The 24641-nt window shown below is 38.1% G+C and overlaps 7 protein-coding genes across 7 annotated transcripts; 4 read left to right on the plus strand and 3 right to left on the minus strand.

Moving 5' to 3' along the window:
* Window positions 1–116: 116 nt before the first annotated feature.
* LOC141829355 (histidine--tRNA ligase, cytoplasmic-like) lies at window positions 117–4675 on the minus strand. The gene is made up of 7 exons (XM_074716807.1): window positions 3229–4675; window positions 2525–2704; window positions 2168–2425; window positions 1883–2017; window positions 1506–1787; window positions 824–964; window positions 117–654 (listed from the first exon to the last, which is right to left on the minus strand). The coding sequence occupies exons 1-7, from the start codon at window positions 4654–4656 to the stop codon at window positions 352–354; spliced, it is 2727 nt and encodes a 908-aa protein (XP_074572908.1). The 5' UTR covers window positions 4657–4675; the 3' UTR covers window positions 117–351.
* Window positions 4676–5019: 344 nt separating this feature from the next.
* LOC141828927 (uncharacterized) lies at window positions 5020–7840 on the plus strand. Its single transcript, XM_074716318.1, has 6 exons — window positions 5020–5191; window positions 5328–5364; window positions 6995–7068; window positions 7146–7239; window positions 7353–7435; window positions 7552–7840. Exons 1-6 carry the CDS (start codon window positions 5120–5122, stop codon window positions 7720–7722), a joined length of 531 nt encoding a protein of 176 aa, XP_074572419.1. The 5' UTR covers window positions 5020–5119; the 3' UTR covers window positions 7723–7840.
* Window positions 7841–8585: 745 nt separating this feature from the next.
* On the plus strand, window positions 8586–9291 carry LOC141828928 (LOB domain-containing protein 23-like). The gene is made up of 2 exons (XM_074716319.1): window positions 8586–8876; window positions 8982–9291. Exons 1-2 carry the CDS (start codon window positions 8721–8723, stop codon window positions 9243–9245), a joined length of 420 nt encoding a protein of 139 aa, XP_074572420.1. The 5' UTR covers window positions 8586–8720; the 3' UTR covers window positions 9246–9291.
* A 2347-nt stretch (window positions 9292–11638) lies between these two features.
* LOC141828931 (abscisic acid receptor PYL10-like) lies at window positions 11639–12451 on the plus strand. The gene has a single exon (XM_074716322.1). It carries the CDS (start codon window positions 11647–11649, stop codon window positions 12253–12255), a length of 609 nt encoding a protein of 202 aa, XP_074572423.1. The 5' UTR covers window positions 11639–11646; the 3' UTR covers window positions 12256–12451.
* A 2219-nt stretch (window positions 12452–14670) lies between these two features.
* Window positions 14671–18456, minus strand: LOC141828930 (mitochondrial carnitine/acylcarnitine carrier-like protein). Its single transcript, XM_074716321.1, has 3 exons — window positions 18246–18456; window positions 16885–17276; window positions 14671–15303 (listed from the first exon to the last, which is right to left on the minus strand). Exons 2-3 carry the CDS (start codon window positions 17274–17276, stop codon window positions 14817–14819), a joined length of 879 nt encoding a protein of 292 aa, XP_074572422.1. The 5' UTR covers window positions 18246–18456; the 3' UTR covers window positions 14671–14816.
* A 114-nt stretch (window positions 18457–18570) lies between these two features.
* LOC141828929 (uric acid degradation bifunctional protein TTL-like) lies at window positions 18571–21509 on the plus strand. The gene is made up of 6 exons (XM_074716320.1): window positions 18571–18771; window positions 18847–18920; window positions 18998–19055; window positions 19130–19231; window positions 20461–20617; window positions 20834–21509. Exons 1-6 carry the CDS (start codon window positions 18631–18633, stop codon window positions 21220–21222), a joined length of 921 nt encoding a protein of 306 aa, XP_074572421.1. The 5' UTR covers window positions 18571–18630; the 3' UTR covers window positions 21223–21509.
* Window positions 21510–21745: 236 nt separating this feature from the next.
* Window positions 21746–24306, minus strand: LOC141829192 (uncharacterized). The gene is made up of 3 exons (XM_074716607.1): window positions 23721–24306; window positions 22151–23064; window positions 21746–22068 (listed from the first exon to the last, which is right to left on the minus strand). Exons 1-3 carry the CDS (start codon window positions 24247–24249, stop codon window positions 21949–21951), a joined length of 1563 nt encoding a protein of 520 aa, XP_074572708.1. The 5' UTR covers window positions 24250–24306; the 3' UTR covers window positions 21746–21948.
* Window positions 24307–24641: the final 335 nt, after the last annotated feature.

A 24641-nucleotide genomic window follows, 5' to 3' on the forward strand; every position in this document is an offset into this window, starting at 1 on the left:
GAAAACCTTAAAAATTAACCAAGTGATTCATTATCTAATCTAAGCTAACAATATATAATAAAATTAACTGAGAAATGAATCCATATGTCATAAGAACCTTTGTAATTAAATTGAGATTTAAAATCAAAATTATACAGGATGGAAGAGAAGAAATCATCTCAGTTCGACAATCAAACCTGAGTTTTTTAAGTTACAATCAGAGCTCAAATAGGCTTAAACAAAAGGCCTACTCATTCATTCTCAGTTATACCTTGGAATTGGCTGCTGGTTTTGTGGTTCACACAGTGTCTTGAATCCTTTTAGCAGAATGGATGTCTAAGTGTATAATCAATCAATCACTTTGATCTTTTCTCAGATGATACCGAGCCTTATTTGAAGCTCGTCGACGATTCTTTCTCGCGGAATCTCCTCCTCTCGGTTGGCTTCGATGTTCTTTAGCTTATAAATGCCGCTGGTTATCTCGGATTCTCCCACAAGGATCATCCAAGGGATTCCTGATTGCTTTGCGCGACTAATATGATTCATTACTCGTTTGGTGAGGCTGAATTCTGCTTTAATTTTTGCATTCCACAGTTCACTCACAATCTCTGCAGCCAGTGTGAGATCCTTCCCCAGGATGGCCACCAAAACTTGTGTCTCGGTGGCGCGAATTACCTGCAAAATAAGATCGAAGCCGAATAGAGATAGAAGAGTATGATGCATCTAATGAGAAACACATGAACAATCTAAAGACACATCCAATTAAAAAGTCATTAGACTGATTGTCCAACACCCAATAAATAATGACATAGCATTGAAGAGGATTTTACTTGAAGCAAAATACCTGATTTCTGTCTTTTTCAAGTTGCTCCATTAGTGTAAAGACTCTCTCAATTCCGAGGCTGACACCCACTGCAGGAACCTGCTTTCCACTGAACATCCCTACCAGATTATCGTATCGTCCCCCAGCTGCAATAGACCCAACCTAAAGCACAGAAAAAAAAAAAAGTAAAAAACAGTCTCCTTGAATTATCAGACATGCATTTAATTCAGGAAAATTGATGGTTTCAGTCTTTCAGATTATGAATAAGCCCACATAAATTGAGTGGGTGAAAGATACTTAAAGAGTTAGATTATTCATCTCTGTTACACGAGACAATCTAGATGGTTATGGGAAGAAATCAAAGAAAAAAAAGAGTGCAAGTTCAGATGCGTTAGAATTTGCACCCAAGTATGTTTATACCACAAAAAACAAAATCTTTAAAAAAAAATACACCTAAAGGCATGACACTTATCATAATTCTTCGAGACCCCTGAGTGAAGATGTATAATTGGGGCAAGGATTATCAACTTTCATTTCCTCAAACCTAAATCTCTTTTATCTAAGTTTAAAAATCCAAATGAATCGGCAGAGATGATTATGGATTAAGCACAAACCATTCAGTACTTGAGCAGGCAGTGAAAAAATGACTGTTTATGCATCAAATGTTTGGACTGTTTACACTAAGGTGGTCGCATCATTTTACCTGTGTAGCTCCTTTAAAAACTGCTTCATATATGACTCCAGTATAATAATCAAGGCCTCTTGCAAGGCTCAAGTCAAACACCACTCGGTTCAAACACTTTGCTTTTTCAAGAGCTTTGAATAAAATCTCCAACTCATTCAGTGCGACAATTGAACCAGCATTCTCCAAAAATTGGCTACCCTCTCTCTTCAGTTCTGATAGAATTTCAAGTGGCGGCCCTCTTCTCTTCACAAAAGTACCAATCTTATCTGCAATTTCAGTCGATAATCCCTTCTCTTCTACCTAGAAATTAAAAAAACAATTTACGTAACAGAAGAATGGTTCTCTTGGGTTTTGAACAAGATAACAATCAATGAATTTGTAGAGGTTTTACTCACCAATTCCTTTTTAATCTGTTCGAATGGTTGCTTGTCCAGTTTATCGATGCTTGAACAAACTGTTCTAAATTTTTCTGTGGACACTCCACAGATGTCCAACATCCCATCCAGCAACTTTCGGTGATTCAACTTAATCTGCAAATATAAAGACATAACTTTGGGAACAGCAAAGACTTTAGATTACAACTTTCTTGTATTCACCTATGTTTCAAGGAAAAAAAAACAAGATTATTTTCACAAAATGCCAGTTCCTGTTAAGAAATCTAGTGGAAGAAAAACAAATACCTCATAGTTGCCAATGTCAAGTTGATCCAACAGTTCCGTCAAGACTTTGATAACCTCGAAATCAGGTTCCATTGTTTCATATTGGCCAGCAATATCAAAATCACATTGGTAGAATTCACGGTATCTTCCCTTTGATGGGTTATCCCTTCTGTATACTTTAGCTATTTGGTACCGTTTTAGTGCACTGATATTATTCATGGCTACGTATCTTGCAAAAGGAACGGTTAAATCATATCTGAGAGAACAGAGCTCACCACCCTATGAAAGAAGAAAATATAGCTAATGGAAACATATCCAAATAAATAAATTGGAAGACAAAAACCGAGATAAGAAAATAATCAACATCTTCATAAGTACCTGGTCAGCAAGATCATATATCAACTTTGAATCCTCCCCATACTTACCCATGAGAGTCTCCCTTAACTCAAACACAGGAGTATCAAGGGCAACAGCACCATGCATCTTAAAAACACCTGTAATAATGGAGAAAGCACGCTCTCTAATAGCCATTTGTTCCTTCCCAAAATCGCGTGTACCCTATTATACATATCCAAAAGGAAATTCTGAATTGCAAAGGCAAAGAAGAATTACTGAATTAGGTGTTATTCATGTATCACAGGATGGAATAAATAATACATGGAAAATTTTAATTTAACCGACAATGCCTTGTAGAGGAGTATAGCAAGATTCTTTTTAGAAAAAAAAATCATGAAAAAGAAACTCATGCTTCTGATATAAATCCAGATCTACCAACTTCTCATCAGTATAATTCCAAGAAATTGCTGGTTGGATATGACTGACACTCTAAATTTGCTCTAAGTTAAATGAAAGTTTTTATGATTAAAACTCAGTAATCCATCCTTTGATAAACAGGTGACTAATTGATTAGGAATAGCATAGCATAGCATGGGATATAACACAATTCAATGAAGGAAAAGAAGAGCTGAGAAAAACAAGAAGTAAATTATGCAGAGACACTCTAGATGCAACAAGCTTAAGTAAGCATGGACAACTGCAAACTGTCGAAAATATACAATTCTAGACAATTTCAAATGTACTACCTTAGGAATCTTAGGAAGTCTCCTGACTTCATTGCTCTCGACTATTTCCTTAACCTTTGACAGCAGAATTTCTAGTCTAGTGTCCATGGGATCGAAATATTTTGACAGATCAGATGCCCACTCAACTAACATTGAAACATTTTCAGTAGAAAGCTTGCACAAAGCACTGTCTCTAAGAAGCTGCCTTATGGAAGAAGTCCCTTTGCCTAATGATTTCTTTTTTCTCTTGTCAATCTTCTTCTCTCCTTTTGCAATATCTCCATCTGGTTTGTTGTCCTTCAAAGAATCCACTTGAGCTCTCTCAATCGAGTCATCTATTTCTAGGGAAAACAAAGCCAAAGCTGCTTCCCAAGCAAGAATGCCCCTAAATTTAACCAAAAGACCATACACAGATTGAAGAACATGCACATAATTTGATCCAGTGGCAGCCATTTCTGTAACTGAGTGAAATTGATCTCTCAGACCCTCCAAGTTTGGGCACTCTTTCTCAAAAATCTCAGAGACCCTAGATCGCAGGCTACTATCACTGATAATATTAATAGAAGATTTAGCTCGGCCCAAGCTACTCTCACTCAAGGACTGAATTGACATTGCCAGTGGCAAGACTGATGCAATAAAAGCTCTCTCTTTTCCATGATTTGTAATAACCTTTGACTTCTTGACCTTACTACTGGAGTTCAACTCAACCCGTGTTCGGACATGGAGTAACCTGACAGCCTCCCTGAAGCTACCATTGACGGTGGTAATCTCACTGAAGGGCGACGAATCATTCTGCCCCACAAGCTTCGACCCAAACAGCAACGTCTTCATGTCGCTTGCGACATCGGTCTCATCCTTCATGGAGAATCCATCTCCGGAGCTAAACAAATCTAATGCAGATACATCAGCGCGAGCAGCTTCGCAAGACAAAGCTGCCACGGCATCAACGACCTTCACCAGAGCAGATGAGCAGCAGTCCAAGATCGCGCAGATCGCAACCGATGCCGCGCACGAAGTCTCGAAAACACCAATCTCTTCCCGGCCGACTAGAATCTCGTCAGGATTCCTCGCATTCATCAAGGCGATCGAGTTCACAAACCGTGAAGCCGAACAAAAATCGAGTCTTTCGTGGCCTGACGCAAGATTTAGCGTGTCCACGATGAGGGACGGAAGGCCGGGGCGGATAGCGGCGTCGCAGAGGACGAGCTTATTGAGAAGAACGACCAGGGCAGCGCGAGACTCCTCCGCAGTCAACGACAAGGGTGTCAAAGCGCCATCCTGAGTACGTTCCACCGGAGAAGGCCGCTTGGATTTGGAGAGCTTCTCAAGGGCGGCGGGGTCGATACTGACGGAGGATACGCCACGAGAGACGGCGTATACGGCCGAAGTAGAGACAGAGGAACCCTTTCCGCCGAGAGTAACGGTGGAGTTCGCTGACGCAGAAGCCATGAGGGAAGAGCCACGGCGAGCACGCGACGGAGTCTGAAGCTGAACAACCGTGGACACGAAGAACCCTAACTTAACCCGGAAGAAGCTGATTTGGGCCGGGCCGTATCTATGGGCTGGGCCAGTATTTAATAGACGTAATTAACTTTGTTAAATAAATTTCCAAAATTATTTATTGCAAATTTTATTTAAGTTTATACCTTTATGAACATAATTATTTTTATTTTATAAATTTAAAAATTCTTGTCGGGTCGGGTTTCGATTTTCTCGGCAATTCGGTTTCGGGTAATGTGATGTAAAAGTCCGATCCGACTTATACTTAACCAATCTTGCCCTACTTCTCCGATAGTTCCGCTCCTCGCCGGAGTTCGCTTCTCCTCCTCCGCCGCCGCCTCTTCACCGAGCGACTGATCTAAGCTTGCAGAACTCTTTCGGTAGATTGCGCAAATCCGAGTCGCTGGTAGAAATGTTTACCAATCACAAGCGGCAGGCGGAGCGGACGGGGAGGTCCGGTACTCCTCGAGCTCAATATCTCCAGGTAATCTGTGCACCCCTCTCGTTAATCTATTTTTGTTAGCTCGTCGGCTGCCTTGTGCTCGGTATGTATGGTTCATCATCAATGATGCCAACTGAATTGTGCTATCTTGCTTATTCACAATCATCTTCTGATACAGGAGCTTGTGTCGGAGTTCCAGAAGACAACAAATGAAGGTCAATTATCTTTTATTACAAGTTTCTTTGTCTATTTAGTATACTTGTCTAAATATGTCAGGATTGATTGGAATTCTTAATTTTTCGTATGTTTATTTAATTAAGTTTAGTAATCATATAGACTGTTTGTTGTTGTTGCATTCCTCTATTAGCTTAGAATAACCTGATTACTTATTTTCACATACTACTACACATTGTGAGTATGTTTAAGTCATCAATAATGCATGCATTTGTAACCGATACTTACCATCAACTCTTGTATCCGAAATATTCAGTGCATCCAAGAATCTATTTTAGATAAATGTCTGTTTTACGGAGATGATATGGGTGGAGATGTCGATGATCTGAGAATCTATTTTAGACAGATGTCCATTTTTTGCAGAGATGATATGGTTGAGATGTCAATGATAAGATAAAAAATGAGTGAGTAAATGGAGAAAAACTTTTGAAGTGTTTTGCGATTGTTGTGTGTCCATTAGACTGAAAGGAAATTTCAGAAAATTGGTACAGCAATCAAACTGATTTACATGTAAAAGTTAGTATCTCAAAGTTGAGAATTTTAAGATGGGCATGTGACATTATTAGAAAAAATAGAACAAATAATACTATTAGCAATTAGATAGTATTCGAGAGGTGATAGATGATAAGATATGAACATGATTAAAGATAATCATTAGTGGTTAGACAAATTAAATTAATTAGATTTGAGCTGTAAGAGGTAGACGGCGATAAAAAAAACTATTTAATATAGCTAGAAATAATTTAAATGAATAGTAACATAGCTTTTATATATATTAAAATAGTAGCATACTAGGATTGATGTAGCTGACCTCAGATGGAATTCACTTGTGTCTTTTTACAACAATCTCTTGATTCTCTGAAAACAACCACCTAAGTTCTGCTTCCAATGAGTACATTGGATGTATGCTGCTATAATTTTGTTTACAGTTCAACTAGATATTCTCTCAATAAGTAATTAAATTCAACCCACAGTTCTCTGTGGCGGTAGGACAATGGATATATTAAATTGTAAAAGATCTGTGGAGTATAGAGATTGATTTTACAAAATAGCTAACACTTAGTTCCTATAATCTCATTGGATCTGGTTGGTCTTGATCATGGTAGCTCAGCAGAATACTGTTTTGGTCATTGCAATTTCCCCCATCAAGATGTACCAGGCTTGGCATTTATTTTACTATATCTTATACATTCAAACAGGGAAGCTGCTATATAGCGCTTCCGAGTCACTGAAGATATTGTATAAAAGTATCCATGTGGCTAAAGTCTTCAAGGTTTTGACTGATTATAACTTGATGAGTTCCTTAATTGTCGTTTAGTAACTAATACTTTAGTGAAAGTAAATGTTTAACATCATTATACTGTTGAAACAATAGGTTGCAGGATTTTTTTTCTTTTTAAAGTAGTTGTTTCAGGAATATTTTGATTTTAATAAAAAAGAATGCTACATGTGCTTCCTATGTTGATTAAAGTGTGCACATTTTTTTTACATTATTTCAGCATATTATGTGATGAAATTTGTTTTCCTATCTGCATGCTTAGTCCCAGAGATACAATAGTGAGTAAAGGATTCTCATGGTCTTGTTTCTTTCCATCGTTCTATATCCTGCAGAATCAAAAGAGAGAATTGTCTCCAATTTGGCTAACTTTGCCTATGATCCCTACAATTATGAATTTCTGCGGCAGGTACAGTATCAGCATATTTACTTGTCATAGTACCTTAATACCTTTTATCATTAATGTCAATTCATTTGTGGAAGCAGCTTAATGTTTTGGAACTATTCCTGGACTGCATTACAGAGCCAAATGAAAAACTTGTTGAATTTGGCATTGGTGGGATCTGCAACTCTTCTGTTGGTAAACAATTTTAACAAACCAGAACGTAAAGAATTTCAAGCTTTTGCCAACTAATACTAGAATTTTATGCAATTTCTACCTGTTGTATGAGAGATACAAACTGTGCAATGCAGATCCAGCAAATGCTGCATTGATCATTCAATGCGATGGAGTTCCTTTGGTGATACAGTGCTTATCTAGTCCGGTTAGAAACACTGTAAGTGTATTACTGCAATTATATCATTGTTGTTCTTCTCTACGACGGACAATTTGATAGTTTTGACAACAGATTGACCGTTTTAATTGTTTTATTAATTGTAATGCAAACAACAGGTGTCCTATGCTCTTGGAGCTCTCTACTATCTTTGCGATCATTCTTCTAAAAAAGAGATCTTGAAACCAGAGGTACTGGAAGTAATCCGAAGGTATGCAGCAGCCGGGTCTATCAACCTCACGCTGAGCAATTTGGCAAATGCCTTTTTACAGAAACATGTAAACCAATGATGTTGGTGAGTGAAACTTTGTACCCGATCTCTCATGATTCTTGATCTTGATGTTTGTCGAATATTCATGTTTAGCTGGTACTATGCTCGATCCAGGTCTCTTCCATCCCTTTTTAATGTTGAAATCTAGCCTAGATTTATTTGAAGGAGCGAGCTGGCCGTTTCTTCCTATTATGGAAATGTTAACAGCTAGAAATTTGAAAAGGTGGAAACCAAAAAAGGCATGAGATGAAACTTTCATATTTGACTAATTAGATGGCATATAGTTGCATATTTATTAAATAAATTAGTAAATTTAATGATTTCTAAACTAATAAATTTGATATGCTGTTATTTTTTTTATTTTAAAATATAATTTTTATTTAAAAAAATTTAATATACTTAAGAAAAAAATTTACGAATTAGATAAACTTAACTTGTGAAGAACAAGATCAAGATGCAATGCAGCTCCACGATGTCAAGTCCTCATTGATCGGCTGTGTGAACTTCATCGACTGCACATGCTTCACTTCTTATGGTTAATGCTTCACTCTTTATTGTAGAAAAAATGGAAACAAACATCAGTCATAAGGAGTGAAGCATGTGTAGTCGATGAGGTTCACATAGTCGGCTAATGAGAACTTGACATCGTAGAGTTGTATTGTGTCTTGTTCTTCACAAGTTGAGTATGTTTAATTCGTGAATTGTTTTTTAAGTATATTGAAGTTTTTTCTTAAATAAAAATTATATATTAAAATAAAAAAAATAGAATGTCAAGTTTATTGTTTTAAAAATCATGAAATTTATTAATTTATCTAACCGATTACATGTCATCTCAAATATAAAAGTTTCATCCCATGCCTTTTTTTATTTCCATTTCAAATTTCTAGCCGTTGACGTTTCCATAATAGAAAGAAACTACCAACTCATTCCTTCAAATAAATCTAGATTAGATTACAACATTAGATTCCCCAAATCTAACCTGCAGATCTCTCCAGAATCAAATCTAGCAACCCCTGCATGGCGAACTACACTCGGTGCGCGGCTTGCAGATATCTTCGGAGACGATGCTGCGAGGACTGCACGTTCGCTCCCTTCTTCCCCGCGACGAACCCCACCAGATTTGCCTACGTGCATCGCGTCTTCGGCGCCAGTAACGTTTCACGAATGCTCCAGGTTTTTCTTTTTTATATATATAAAAAAATATATATTATTATTATTATTATCATATGTTACTTATTTTTAAGCTTAATTAATTTTAATAATATTTGTGTACTCAAGCAAATTCCAGAAGAGCAACGAAGAGAAGCGGCGGACGCCATCGCCTCCGAGGCGTTCTGGAGGGTGCAGGATCCGGTGTACGGGAGCGCCGGAGTGGTCTCCGCCCTGCAGACAGCGATCAGTAGGACCCAGCGTGAGTTGGCAGAGACGCAAGCGCGCGTCGCTGTGTACGCTGCTCGGGCGCAGTCAGCAACTGCTCCAGCCTTCGCGGATGAGGAGCGTTGGAGCGGCGCAGGCGTTTACTTGCCGTCGAACCATCCGTAGAAGACATCAGATCCAAACAGAGAATAAGAAAGTCAAAGTCAAAGTCAAATTCAAAGTCAAATCCCTCTATTATTGTATGATTATTATTTTTACAAGTCGATATAAATATCGCATCGTAGATTTTTCTGTCTAATCGGTTTCATAAATATTTTTGTGTTGTTGAATAAAATTCCGGCCTGCACACTTGAATGATTGAACTAGTGGCCTGAGCAAGCGATAAGGTCAACGCTCCTTTCCACGTCAACAACAATTTTAATGACGTGGCAAAGTGATAGGATCCAATCATCCATGAGTGCAAACACAGGGATCTAATCCATATCAATCTCATCATTTCGATGAATTAGTGGAGACCAAGCCAATGGGTTTGTGATTTTGTGGGGTTAGGTTGGATCTTCCGACCTAAAATACTATTCTATTTGTGTCAATATTACGAGAGAATGATGGTAAGATTAGGTATGACTATTCATTTTTCTATTGGAACATTTTTTAATATAATTGTGTCGTCCAATTCTCGAACAAAAATGCTACATTGAATTGTACATGAGCACGAGGCCAACGCTCAAAGTGTACGCACTATCTTCACTCCTCAAAGATCATCATCCATATTTGTTATTGTCACTTTGTTGTGTCTTCCTTCACTCGTTCACCTCTTGCACTTTGATGACCGCCATCCATTGCTTCCCCTTGGTTGCTCGCTTCTATCGCTCTTTCTATGTTTGTTTTCTCCTTTGCTTACTCGTCTCTAGTGCCATAGTGTCTATGTGAAACCAAAGTCACTTTCTTCACTCACCTTACTATAGATGGAAGTCTTTTAAAATCTTATATATATTGTTCTATAATTTTATTATTAAAAAATTAAATCTCTATTTTTTTATATCAAAAAGAATACTTTTAGCTAAGCATCAAATATTTGAAAATCAAGATAATTTAATTAATTAAAACTTATTGAGGTTTATTGTTTCAACATGAAAGCTCCATTTGTAAAATGATTCCCAATCAATTTGTATTTTTTACATTTGGTTGATTAAAAAATGATTATCAAGTGACTTTTAATAAATTTAAATGGCAAAAAGGCTCATTTTAGTAAATTGTCTCATTGAATATTATTATTATATTATTTGTGTCTTTGTACTTTATTTGCTAATTATATAAGTCGTTATCATTAATATTTGTGTCTTTGTACTTTATTTGCTAATTATATAACACATTATCATTTAATAAAGGCAAAAAATATATATAATTTCACCTCTCATAGTTCATCTAATTTTTAATTTATCCCAAATAATTTAAAATATTATATTTTACCCTTTATAATATAAAAATAAAATAATAATAATGTAACAAAAATAAAAAAGACATCCTTTATTTTTTAAAAAAATTATAAAAATAACATCCATCATCATTTTCCATTCTAAAGGCATTATATTCTAAAAAATATATTTGACAAATCAATTTCAAATGATTAAATTAATGGTATTAAATGAGCCTATAATTTATTTCATAAATTTTTGAACATCTTACATTATCCATATAGTAATAAAAATTATCAGACAATGCAATTATATGACATTAGGAAGACAAAAATGGAAGAAAAAAAGAAAATTTTAAAAATAAAGACATAAATATTATCTATATTTTATGAAGTATGATGGCAAAATATGATTTTAAATTGTTAAAAATAAAGTAGATAATTATGAATAATAAAATACAATTTTCTAATCATAATAATACTCTTGTGGCCGTAAGATTATAGTCGTCAAGTTGGGTTAGACCCACCGGGTTGGCCCGTCTCGCCAAGAAATTTAGGCAGATTGGGTTGAAATTTTATCAACCCATTTGAAGATGGGTTGAGGTGGTCCCGCCTAGGCCCGCGACTCATGCGACCCGTGTGGAGATGGCCCGCGGGTTGAGAAAATTTATTTATTTATTTTAAAATTTAAAATTAAAGTATAAAAGTTAATAAATTAGTGGGTTTCATCTATTTAAAATATAATTTAAGCTTAAAAATTATAATTCAAACTTAAAACTTTCAACTTAATCAATTTAAATTATACTTCAAACTTAAAATTTTTAATAGTTTTTTATTTTTTAACAGGCCCGCGGGTTGGCCCGCCTTAGGTTGGGTTGGATTGGAGATTTCCCAATCTGCCAAATTGATGGGTTAGCCCGCCCTGGCCCGCCATATGATGGGCCCGCCATGGATTGACTCGTTTAACAGCTCGACATAAGATTACCACTCCACTCTTTGCTTAATAAATTTAATATATTTTTAAAATTTTCATATATTAATATTAATAAATATATATTTTTACTTGTTAATTTTGCCTTTTATGCGGACGTGTGTATATAAACTCGAGAGTTGAGAAAGAAAACTGTGAAAGTCTAAAGGCAATTAAACAACATGGCGAGCGGCGGGGAACAAGAGAGCCCATCCCGATCGCCGGAGGCAGCGGCGGAGGACGTGCCGGCGGGCCTCACGGCGGAGGAGTACGCGGATCTACGCCCCAGGATCGATTCCCACCACCGGTACCGCGTCGGCCCTGGGCAGTGCTCGTCGCTGCTGGCGCAGCGCATCCGCGCCCCCGCCGCGGCGGTCTGGTCGGTGGTCCGGCGATTCGATAGCCCGCAAGTCTACAAGCACTTCATCCGCAGCTGCGCCATCAGGGGCGGGGAGGAGATCCGGCCAGGGTGCCTCCGCGAGGTGAGCGTCATCTCAGGGCTGCCCGCGAGCACCAGCACCGAGAGGCTCGACGTCCTCGACGACGACAGGCGCGTGTCGGGATTCACCATCGTCGGCGGCGAGCACCGCCTGCGGAACTACCGATCGGTCACCACCGTCGACGAGCTCCGCGGCGGAGGGGGCCAGATCCTTGCGGTCGTGCTGGAGTCCTACATCGTCGACGTGCCGGAAGGCAACACGGAGGACGACACCCGGCTCTTCGCCGACACCGTCGTTCGCCTCAACCTCCAGAAACTCTCCTCCGTAGCCGAGGAGCGGCGGCGGAGCTGAGGAGCCGTTTCTCTATGGGAAAATTACAGAAACATCCTTCTATTTTGCTGCAATCGCAGAAAACCACTCTGATGTCTTCTTCTTCCTCTGCTGTTCATCTTCTGCATCAAACTTGGATGTTTCAATAATTCTCCTCTCTCTTCTTTGTTTCCTTCTCCTACTTTGAATCAAAAAAGAGAAATCTTTTTTTCTCCAAATGGTCTCTTTGTTCATAGATTTTTATTTTTATTTTTTTTTGCATTTTGTGAATTAGGAATTGCTGATGAATATATCTCAAGCTCTTAATTAGGAGTTGGATTTTCCTAATCTCTTGCCATAATTGAGCTTGTATTTCACTTTAATATTGTATAAACATTTATTTAAGTTCATTTAAGAATCTTAAATAATGATGCAACTTGAATTATCTGTAAGAATATTAATGGAATATTACTTTAAGCTTTAATTTTTGTACATCTCATTTCATGCACTTTTAATTTTTCACAAACTTTTCACTTTAGTCCATTAAATATATACAAGATATAATATTTACCTTTTAAATTTTTTACGAGAAATGATACACTACATGAAAACGTAGCATGATACACTATAGACCTGAGTTACCACATCCATGTAGTGTAGTGTATCATGCTGCATTTTCATACTGTATTTTCATGTAGTGTATTATTTCTCTTTTTTCACCGCTAAATTGAGCCCGTGTTATGTGATCCAACCAATTCAAATACTCAATGGTCACTAGATCGAGTGTAATTGCGAATACTTCAGTGGGCAGATTGAACGACTAGCAAATTATTGGGAGCAAAATAGAAAAGGGACTAAAAACTCATTATTATTTTAAAATGAAGGATTAAAGGGATATGGCTGTGCTTTTTGTGAGGTTTTTTTATAAATTTCTTTAAGGCCAGTGGTCTGTTTGATGCACTAAGCAATGGAAAGTATGAATTTAAATTAAGTTTTAGAATATACATCATGTCACCAAATCTCTAGGAACTTTATAAATATGTGAAACAAATTATTTTAATTTAAAAAGGTGAGGGAAAAAAGTCTTTCTGTGCCTTTGAATATTCTTAGGAATAGACTTGGAAAAATGTATAAATAAATGAAATATAGTTTCATGAATTTCTGAAGTTTTAAGGACCTAAAAGTGATAGGGTGAAGTTGTTCTTCCAGCATTATCAAGTATAAAATACTTAAAGGAAAATTTTATATTACTCTAATACTTTATACACTCCCCTACCTAATAGAGTAGGTATATGCTTATGCATGTGACATGATAAAAAAAATTATCAAAACATCTTGGAGTTTTAAATAAAAAAATATTAGAGGATATATATATATATATATATATATATATATGTTTCTATTTGGTAAATTACAGAGGGTGAAATGCAATATTTAAAATTATAGAGGATAAAATGAGAAAAATAATGAAAAATTTCTCAAATATTTTAATTTGTTGCCCACTAAAATATATTATCTTCTCATGGCACATAGTGGCCCTTTGTGACCACATTTATCAAAATAATAAATAATAAATAATAAATAATAAAAAAGGCAGGAATGCAGCTGGATTCCTAAATGGCATTGGTCAGTGAGAATGACCTGGATCAAGTTGGCAACTTGGCAATAAAATAAACACTGACAGCAAAAGGAATTTAATATACAGATTAAATAAATAAAATAAAAAATAAATAAAGTAATTATGCTAATGAAGCAAAGAAAGTAAACCAGTACTCTTCTGGTCTTTTTTGATAGAACTTATTGTTGGTACCGATGAAATTAAAATATCTCTTTAGTATAATATTGTTCACTTTGGACCTAAGCTCTTATGGCTTTGTTCTTGAACTTTCTCAAAAAACTTCATGCCAATGGAGATACTTTCTATCCTTTTAAATATATGATCTTTTCCATGTGTTTTAGATGTGAGACTATGTTTGCACCTAATCTCTCCCTCAAACAAAGGACCACAAGCCCCTCTCAAACGGAAAACCTCCGTTTGATGTCTGAATCCTCAAACGGAAAGCCTCCGTATCCTCTTGATTCAGACACGGGAGCATCCACATCCTTTGTTAAAGGTTCAACCCACATGGTTAGATCTGGATCATGGTTCTTCTGGCGATTAATCCGGTGAAAAGCGGCCACGCTCTGACCAAGAGAATCAAAATATCTCCACAATAGTATAATATTGTCCACTTTAGAACTAAGCCCTCATGACTTTATTCTTAAGCTCTCCCCAAAAGACCTCATGCCAATAAAGATACTTTCCATCTTTTTAAACTCATGATCTTTTCTATGTGTTTTAGATGTGAGACTATGTTTGCACCCTTGCAACCCAACACTTATTTTAACAGTTTTTTAGTTTCATTATGCTTGACAATTGAATTGATTATGTATCTGATTAGGCAATGATGTTAGTGATTAGAGAGAATAAGTAAACAGTTAGAGAACATAATAACCATTTTGCAACAATAGCCAGATGATTTCAGAAGAGAATTCTTAAAATGAAGAAGCAAATAACAATATTTGGAGTTGAATGAAGGCTAGAGAGGTACTTGTTGAAGTGATTATCCGAGGCTGGATCTGGTCAGTTCGTATGCCAAGAAACATGCTGCATTAGCAGGAACACTGCGGGCCATGGCCGGTCCGAAACCTTTGTATAGCCCCTTGACTCCCTCTGAAGCCAGAATTTTCCTGAAGGCATCGATCGAGCCAGTGTATTTTGGCTTCTTGTAGTCGTCGACCTGAATCACACTCTTGATGACGTCGGTCGGGTAGACTGATAGCCAGAAGGATGCACCGGCTAGGCCGCCGGCAACAATCAAGGAACCTCTTCCGAGTCCTGAAGTGTCTTGACTGCCCGCGAAGTACTGCTTGAGGGCTTCATAGACACCAAACATGGCTGCATTTCCGGGAACTTCTCGTGCCATGGTTGGAACCAAGCCTTTGAACAGGCCTCTGATGCCGGCTTCGCGAACAACATGCTTTGCGACATCGATTGGCCCTCCATACTTTGCTGCAGCTGGGTCTGCTAAAGCACTCTGAGCTTGCAACCTGTTTCAGAGTGTCATGAAAATCAAGAAACAGAAGACTTTAAATTTTCCAGTTGATAGATCCATAGCTGCAGAAAAGTTAGTAAGAATTTGCAAACTCAAACGAGTTGAAGTTCATAGAATACAATGTTTCTGGGTATCACTTGTTATTCGACCTATTAACTCATAATCGAGTAGATTATCTGTCGAGACTGATTCCATCTATGTTACTCAGACTCTAGTGCAAGCTTCTGACATGAATGTGTGTATGAGTATCCCTCATGTCTAATTTGATAAAATTCAGGCACATCATCAATAGAGATATCGAGCATCCACTCAACCTGAGTGCATTTCCTTTTCTTATATTAAGCTGATTTAGCTTAGTCATAGAACGCAAGAACCAAACAAAGGACAAAACAGAAAGAACCGAAAGTCTGATGTAGAGCCAATTTTAAGTTTCTGTTATTGTGGTAAAGTCAATAGAGCACATAAAACTTCCTTGTTGGATACCAACACTCGGTCGTCACCGGCACTCTGAATGTATGTTTGTATGCATTGCATGAACGCATGAAGCCTTGACATGGCGAATCAGAATGACCATCAGCGCAAACATAATGAGGCATGACAATGATCCCATATACAGAAATATGTGTCTCTTTTAATTGATAGGTCGACGACAACAGTATCGTGAATGATAACAAAATGCCTAATGGGTTTGGCCATCAAACGCGCCAATTATTGGTGAGAACCAACACTCAGTTGTCACCGGCACTCTGAATGTATTGACCATCAGCGCAAACATAATGAGGCATGACAATGATCCCATATACAGAAATATGTGTCTCTTTTAATTGATAGGTCGATGACAACAGTATCATGAATGATAACAAAATGCCTAAAGGGTTTGGTCATCAAACGCGCCAATTATCGGTGAGAACCAATTAGGTTGTCATTGGATCTTCCTCATTATGAAATTCCATGTTGACACTGGAAGGCATTTTTTTTCTACTTGAAAAGGGCCTTCCACTGAATTGAACAGCAGTTGGACTAGGTTAACCTCTACGGTTTATATATAAATATAATATCTGATAATATCGAGTGAAGTCAATTGCATAGCAGTTTGAGATAATAGCCAATTTACAAGCAGGGAACAAGGTGACCAAAAGAAATGAACAGACTTATCCATGGCATTAATTTCAGAAAATGTTAAGGACATGAAAAAGTTTTAAGATTTTCAACAAGGAATAACTGCCACACTAATAATGTTATAGACATGGCAATATCGATAGTTTTATATGGCAGAAGAAAAAGAACTTGTATGGTAGAAGCGAGCAGAAAGAATATGGAAAAAAGATGCATATAAACAGGAGCTACATGAACTTATTTATCATTTAAAACATATTTACAGTAACATTAAGATTTATTGTGAACAAAATCATGACCAAACTGCATAGAACTCAGCAATAAATCTTTGAGAAATTCGATTAGTGACATAGTAAAAACTGCTATTACTGGCTAATAGAAACTTAACAGGGAGAAAACATGCATTTAGAGACAAAGAACGAAATTGCTGATGTCCTGATAAAGACTACTAACCACTAACCTGCACTTGATTAATTCTGTAGGACATGCTAAAAAGGAAACTGCAACGCCAGCACCGGCACCAGCTATTACTTGCTGATTCACCGTTAGAGGAGCACCCGGTTCAGACCTTAATAATGCCTCCATTTGCCCCCTCACAGTAAACAAAACAGCATTAAATGCTGCGACTGTTGCAAGTGGAGCACCCATCCCTTTATATAGCCCTCTCGGCCCTTCAGCAGCTAATGTTTGCCTAACCGCATCCATGGCACCGGAATATTTGGGGGTTTGGCCAGGGAGTGGCGTTGGCTGGCTTTGGAGCTTAACCTTGATAGTGTCAAAAGGATGACCAACAATCAGCTGTGCAGCTCCTCCAACAGTTCCAGCAGTGAGGTCCTTGGCTACATCTGCCATCTACAACATTCAAAGACCAGGAACCTGAATGACTATGGCATTATAACAACAACAATGTATACTAACTCGAGCTAATAAACAACATCCTAACGAACATAACAATCTCACTGCCTGATGAAACAGTAACCTTTTACTGAATTTTCAGTTTCCTGAAATCAAATACATGCTACTCGTAAACTAGCCAGCTTGGAGAAATCTAACCATCAGAGAAAGAATAACTACCTGATTATGTTAAACATCACCAACATCAGTTAACCAAGACAATGCCAAGTGAAACAGAAGGCACATTCAGAATAACTAGAAGCATGAAAGAGGAGTTGCAAAAATTGTGAACTGGTGCATCCAAATAAATCTTCAAAAGCATGACATTCTAAAGATGTGGTAATCTTGTTGTGTCTGAAAATAGGCAATATAATGGAATCCAGACTGAAAAATCCACAAGACTGAATCTAGAGAAATGAAGAAACACCTAGACTACTATCCAGGATCTTGTGCACAGTGATGCTTGGTCAAAAATCAGATACTTGTAGGTCCATGAAAGTGTACAAATGAGAAACAATTTCCACATTCTCGAAAAGCGCCATTCCATACAATTAATCCAGACAATCCAAGAATTTCAGATCCCCATTGTTATCCATCCATCAATTTGAAACTGTTCAACTCGCCCATGTCTCCCATCCTTGGCGCAAAATTTTCAGTCAAAATTTCTAATAAACCATCGTTCCCAAAGGAAAATAAAAACATTCAAGAACATGTATCCAGACAAAAAGAAAGTTAACGCCTTTCGATATAGAGAGGAAAGACAGGACCAAAAGATCAAGGGGAAATCTTTGCTCAAGCAACCTAAAATCGTCTGCGTTCGGATCCACAATGTATTTGTTTAAGGGAAAAGGAAACCACGCTTTGCGAGAATTAGGAGTGCGCATCTACACAACAACAGGAAAAGAGGAGGAAATACGAGAGATTTACCTTGCCGGAACAGGAAAAAGCCCCTTGTTCTGACTCAGCGACGGCAGCGGCGATTCATGAGTGGTATCGATGTTTATATAACGACCGAAAAGGCGATGGGTTGGTGGAGGAGAATCTTTCGTAGTGTGGATGGATGAGGCGGAGGAGAATCTCATGGATCGCGCGAGAGGCGCATGGTTTCGATCGGATCCGATCGGATTTGCGTTTGGGACTGGGACGAAAAGTAGATTGCGTTTGGGACTGGGCTATTAGGCCGCGTCACCAAAGCCTACTAGCCCACTATGATCGTTGCTATAGGTAGAGAGTGAGCGGCAGGGAGAGAGAGAGAGTAGAAAGTGGGGGAGGGATCGACGGAGCTGATCAGCTGAGTAGCAAAGCCGGAAAGATGGCGTCTTTTTCATGGACGGAGGAGGATGTGCTACGGTGCTGCGGCAGCAAGCGTTTCGCCGAGGAGCTCGCCTCCGCCTCGCCCTTTTCCGACCTCCACCACGCAATCCAGTCCGCCCGCGAGATCTGGTTCAACAAGGTCGCACCTTTACTCCCCTCTTCTCTACTCTCGATCACCCTCGCCTACCCCTTTCCTCACCTTCTAATCCTGCAGATCGACGTCGCCGGATGGCTCGAGGCCTTCGCGGCTCACCCGGCGATCGGATCCATCTCTCCCTCCGTTTCGCAGTCACTATTCCTCCAATCCCTCTCGTTCCTTTTTCTATTTTGGAATGCTTTTAACATTGTATTGTTGGCCGGATTAGGTGGTGCAAGGAAGAACAATCTGCTGCAATGGATACTGCCACCGATACCACGTTGCAGGTGAATCTGATCATGATTTCCCCCCTTTATTTTGAATTTGAGAATTGAATTCTTTTTGTTTCATCAAACTGTAGGAGTTGGTGGACTGGAATATCCGTTACCGGGAGAGGTTTGGGTTTGTGTTCCTCATCTGCGCCTCTGGAAGGAGCACACCGGAGATCCTTGCTGAATTGAAGGTAAATTGCTAAAAGAATAAGTTTAGTCTGGTCATCTCTTGTTCATGCCTGACGTTTCAGCTGCTGAAAAATGGTTTGGTTTCACATTTACTCTTGAAATACAGTAGATTTGAATGCGGCGATATCGATCAAACAAGTGTTCGTTAAAACAACCGTTGCATCATTAGGACTTGCATAGAGGAAGACTATGGCTGTGTCTTAAGGTTGAAGCTCTTATAATATCTTAATCTTCACAATTTAATTGCCATCCTAATAACAAGATATATTACATGTAAGCCATGAATGTGAGTCTAGCTCGCCTCCTACTGTCCATTTTATCGTCTTGAAGAATCAGCTAACTAAATTTAGACATCAAACTAGGCAGACTTTGTTGAGCTTTGCATAGATATTGGAAATCCTGACTGAGAGAAGCAACTTCTTGATGTTATAAATCAGCACAATATGCTCATTTTCCTAGCTGGCTAGATCATCTTCTTAACATTATCACACTATATGAGCTTGCATAAAGAGAGAGGAGGAATTCAAAGAAATTCTTATGTTGCTTGTAATTTGGAAATATGTAGTTCGTAGTCAAAACATGACAAACATTTTTCTTAATGTGGACAAAGATTTTGAGTATGGATTATTGAAAAACAATGGACATAGTTATAAACTGACCTAGTCTTGTAAGACAGGCTGATCTACTTTCTTCTTTGATGGATGTTTTGGACCATGCCCTCCTAGCCTTTGTAGTTGTACAGATTGTAGCGTTTGACAATACCGACAACTTCATTTGACAGAATCAAAGAATTTCAGCCATTTTTTAAGTGCAATATTTATGGTTCTGTCTTTTGAGTGTTTAAAATAACTACTGCTTGTTCATCTTGTCCCTACTGTAGAGGTCAAGAAGGTCTTGCTAATCCTGGAATGCTTGTGCAAGTTGCTTAAATATTCACTCGTCATCTATTTGTTCAAGTTACTATAAACTATGTGTTTCTTATTTATACATCATCGGATCTAATTGTTTAACCAACTTACCAAAAATTTGTGATTAATTGGCTTATTTATGTCCTTGTCTGGACATAAATCAGTATGGATTTAGGTAATTGTGCTTCAAATACTAACAGTAACTCTAGCTATACAAGTTTAGTGAACTTTTTGCATTCTGCTGTTCTTACTAGTTACATGCTTTCTTGCACGACAATCTCGAGATTGGATTAATTGATTACTTACTGAGTCTTCCTCTGTAGAAACGCTACTTGAATAGGCCCATTGTTGAACTTGAAATAGCAGCACAAGAGGAGATGAAAATAATCGAACTGCGTCTTGCTAGGCTTGTAAAATCTGATGTTGGATCAAACAGTCCAGCCCCCTCTTCTCTTCCTGGGAATTCTTCCATCATAGAAGGTGGTATTTACTCATATCTCTTGTATCTTAAGCCTGGAAAAACATTTCTAGCTTTCATCATTACATGATTATTTTTCTAGCAGCATATGTTCTTGAACGTTGCATTCTTCTATGATATCTTTTTTTGCTGCTGTTGTTAATGAATAAAAAGTGAACAACAACTGTGTAAGAAACTTTCATGTTTCTTCAATTCCTTTACATTTCATGTATCTTCAGGCGGCAGCTCTCGCACCCGTCCACCGATCACAACCCACGTCTTGGACATCGCGCACGGCTCTCCGGCTTCAGGCATGGATGTTCACTTGGAGATGTGGAAGGGAACTTCACAGCAGCCATCGTTCTCAAACCAAGAATCCATTGGCTGGGCATTGATAGGCTCATCAACAACAAACAACGATGGCCGTAGCGGCCAACTGATGGGCATTGTGGATCATATTACTCCTGGCTTTTACCGGATAAGTTTCGACACCGGCAAATATGCACCGTCAGGGTTCTTTCCTTATGTTAGCATTGTGTTTCAGGTGAGGGAGAATCAGACCGGCGATCATTTTCATGTTCCATTGCTGCATGCTCCCTTTTCCTTCAGTACCTACAGGGGCAGCTAAACAAGCTCCAGTAGGACTACCCCGGATTGTGTGTTAAACAGGGTCTTAGAACAAGGTCGAGTGGTTTAATGAACAATCTCTGGTTCATCATCAACACTTAATGAACATTTTAAGTGTGTTTTTCTTGTAAGTGTTATTGTGCAATAAACCTATCAATTATTTCTTCGTGTAATAAATCACTGGTTGGTAAAAATCTAAGTGTATTATTTGGCTCCTCTTGTACTTGATGTTCTTCATTCTCTGGAAACAGATTTTTATTGATCAATGGAAATTAGGAGTGTAACCAAGTTGAGCTGAGCTTAGTTGTATTTAAGTTTGTTTATTTATTTATCGAGCCTATTTGAGTTTATTTGTTAAATATGTTATCGAGCTGAGCTCGAACTTTTTCCGACCTTTTTGTTGGGGAAGCTATGTGAATAATGACTACAAAGAAAACAACAATTGATGTCCAAATGAACACAAAACAAATTGTTGTTTTTGTCTCTTCATTGAAAACTAGGAAAAAGAATGATTAAACTCGATACATATTATACATTTTTTCTTAAGAATTTAAGTTGGAATTGTTCACTTTTCTTATCAGAATGTAAACAACCATGATCTGTCCCACAAGAAGAAGATATTTACATTATTTTTGGCTCTTACAAACACAACAAGGGTTAAACTCAAAGATGATTGCAATGTACAGAAATCAAACAAAAGAGAAACGAGTTATATATACTTTGTCTGTCATTCTTCGTCTGAAGTAGTACATAATGAACACAACCAAAACAAACAACTCTTTGGCTCAGCCGGTTGACTACCCTCGGTCTTCGCTCTAACCGAATCGGCCATGTACTGGACAACAGCCTAACAAGCAAAAAAGCAATGAATTCATCAAGAAAGAATCGTATTGGTGCCGAAAGAACTAAGAACAAGCCTTAAATTTTACCTGAGCTCCTAATTTAATAAGATCTTTCGGTGGCATCTCCAATGGAGTTTCATCTGCACTGAACATTCTTAGTTTCACCAGAAGACTGAAAGAATCAGGCAATATTCTTATCTGGTTGCTGCTTATGTCCAACTCTTCTAGCATCTCTAGGTTCCCGATTGATCTCGGTAACATTCTCAAATCAGCAAAGTTCCTTCCGACATCCAACTTTACTAGACTTTTGACCAAGCAAAGGCTCTCAGGGATCGACTCAAGCTCATTGAAACTGACATTGAGTTCTTTAAGCTTAGAAAGTGAAGACATAGTACTAGGCAGTGATTTAACTCTATTGTAGTGCAGTGTGAGAATTTCCAAGCACTCCAGTTTCCCAATTGCTTCAGGTAATGCTTTTAGCTGATTGAAATCTAACCTGAGCTCGACGAGAGCAGTACATGATCCGATAGTGTAAGGGAGCTCTTCAAGTTCATTTGTCTCAATGTTCAACCATCTCAAATTTATAAGGTTCCCTATTGTGTGGGGAAGAACATAGAACTGGTTAGAACTCAGATCAAGGTTGACTAGACTTCTAAGGTTCCCAAATGTAGCAGGCAGAGTTTTTAGGCGGTTTGCATGCAAATCAAGATCGATCAGATTGGATAGTTCTCCAAATGATTCAGGTAGGTTTATCAGTTGATTGGAGTGGATGTCAAGCTTTGTTAACAATTTCAAGCTTCCAATAGACATTGGAAGAGCCATGATTCGGTTCTCCGATATCTTCAATTCAGTGGCTTCTTGCAATTTTCCAAGTGAGTTTGGAAGCCACTCAATCTGGTCCATTAGCTTGCCTTGGAGATCAATGACTCGAACTCCTTTCTTAGCTGAAGTTTCAATTAAGTTTGCCACTTGGATGAGGCTTAGCTTTGCATCGCCATTAACTACAGGGAGGATGAGATAAATTTTAAGAGCATGGAGATACCAAAAATTCGAATATCTACGTAGAGTAAATAAACACAATGAAACAAGTGTATGCCCCAATAGTTTGAGTTTGGCTGCATGAATCTTATCGTGCTAAACAAATTAGGGCCGCTTAGATTAATTATATTTTCTTTTGATCCCTCTCTACCCTTCATACATTAAACTCTAAATGGGACAATCCATCAAGTTAAGAAATCTAGGTTGTCTTTGAACATGCCAAAACAAGTAATTTACCAAGGCACATAGAAAATATCATAATATTATCTAAGATTTTTTACCTAGCAACAATCAAATGGTTAATCACAAAGACATGATCTTAAATGGTTAGATAGTACCTTAAAGGTCAACATGAATCTTGCTCTTTAATACTTATTTATTTGAGGAAAATGGCAATGGAATTTGAAAGGGTTGAAGTAAAATTTGCCTTGGGACCTTCAAACTGCTCCATGCTTACAATTCTACGCCCTCATACAAACTTACACAACTCTTTGAGTTCAAGAAGCACTCTTCACAATCATTCAATCAACAAACAAACTTACTTCAACATAATTGAAGAAAGAATTAAGCAAAGAAAGCAACCATTGTAGAGCAAATAAGAAGCAAAGACTAAACTGACCTGAGTGGGCATCAGGCTTTGATGAAGAATTCGCCAACCCTGTGGAAACATCCATTTCCCCTTTCTTCTCGTCCTTCAATTTTTCGACCAAACTCAAACCTCTACCAAGCTCGTGCATCACCTCACCAAACCCATCCTTAACTTCCTCCTCCTCTTCCTCTTCGGCTTCCTCTCCTGAGACCGTCTTAGATACTCTCTGAATCAATTCATCAAACACCTGAAGCCTCCTATCCAGCTCCACCAAGGCCATGGCCTCCCTCCTCTGCTGCTGGCCCTGCAACAGGGCAAGGTTCCTCTTTACCTCCTGCAGCAAAGAGAAGAGCTTCTGCGGCACATCGGGGGGCCTCTGCGTCTTGGCAATCTCCTCAATTCTGAGCTCCTGCTCACTGTCTGCTGTGCTGATCACAGCCGTGGCTGCCTCAACTTCCTCTATGGAGGGCCTTGGTGGCAGGGACCTGTAGGCCATCATGATCTCCTCCACAACCTCTATCACCCCAAGAGAGGCTGATTGTTGTGTTGGATTCCCCATTGTTTTTCAATTCTGATCTCTCTCTCTCACACACAAAACTCCCTTGAGAGGATCTGCTTGGTACATGACGATGAGTTGGAGAGACCTTGAGTGTTCTGTTATATTGCTCTTATCTTGATTGTAACTCTGTGCTTTTCATCATTTCCACAAGGAATATTATTTGCCATTTTGGGTACATAATTTTCATATAATACTGATGAATTGAAAAAAAAAAACTAATCATTTCAAACTAAAATCAATATATTTCTAAAAGCCTTTTCAATAAATTAAATTGAAAAAAATATCTTTTAATTTTTGCTCTATTAATTTAAAATTTTATTATTCTCTATTTATAATATAAAATTTAGATGTGAGAATATAGATATATTAAGGAGGTTTTTATGAGTATATTA

Source organism: Curcuma longa, chromosome 5 (assembly GCF_044706935.1).
Source record: "Curcuma longa cultivar G26 ecotype Majalengka, Jawa Barat chromosome 5, ITB_CL_G26_1.1, whole genome shotgun sequence".
Taxonomy (NCBI): Eukaryota; Viridiplantae; Streptophyta; class Magnoliopsida; order Zingiberales; family Zingiberaceae; genus Curcuma; species Curcuma longa.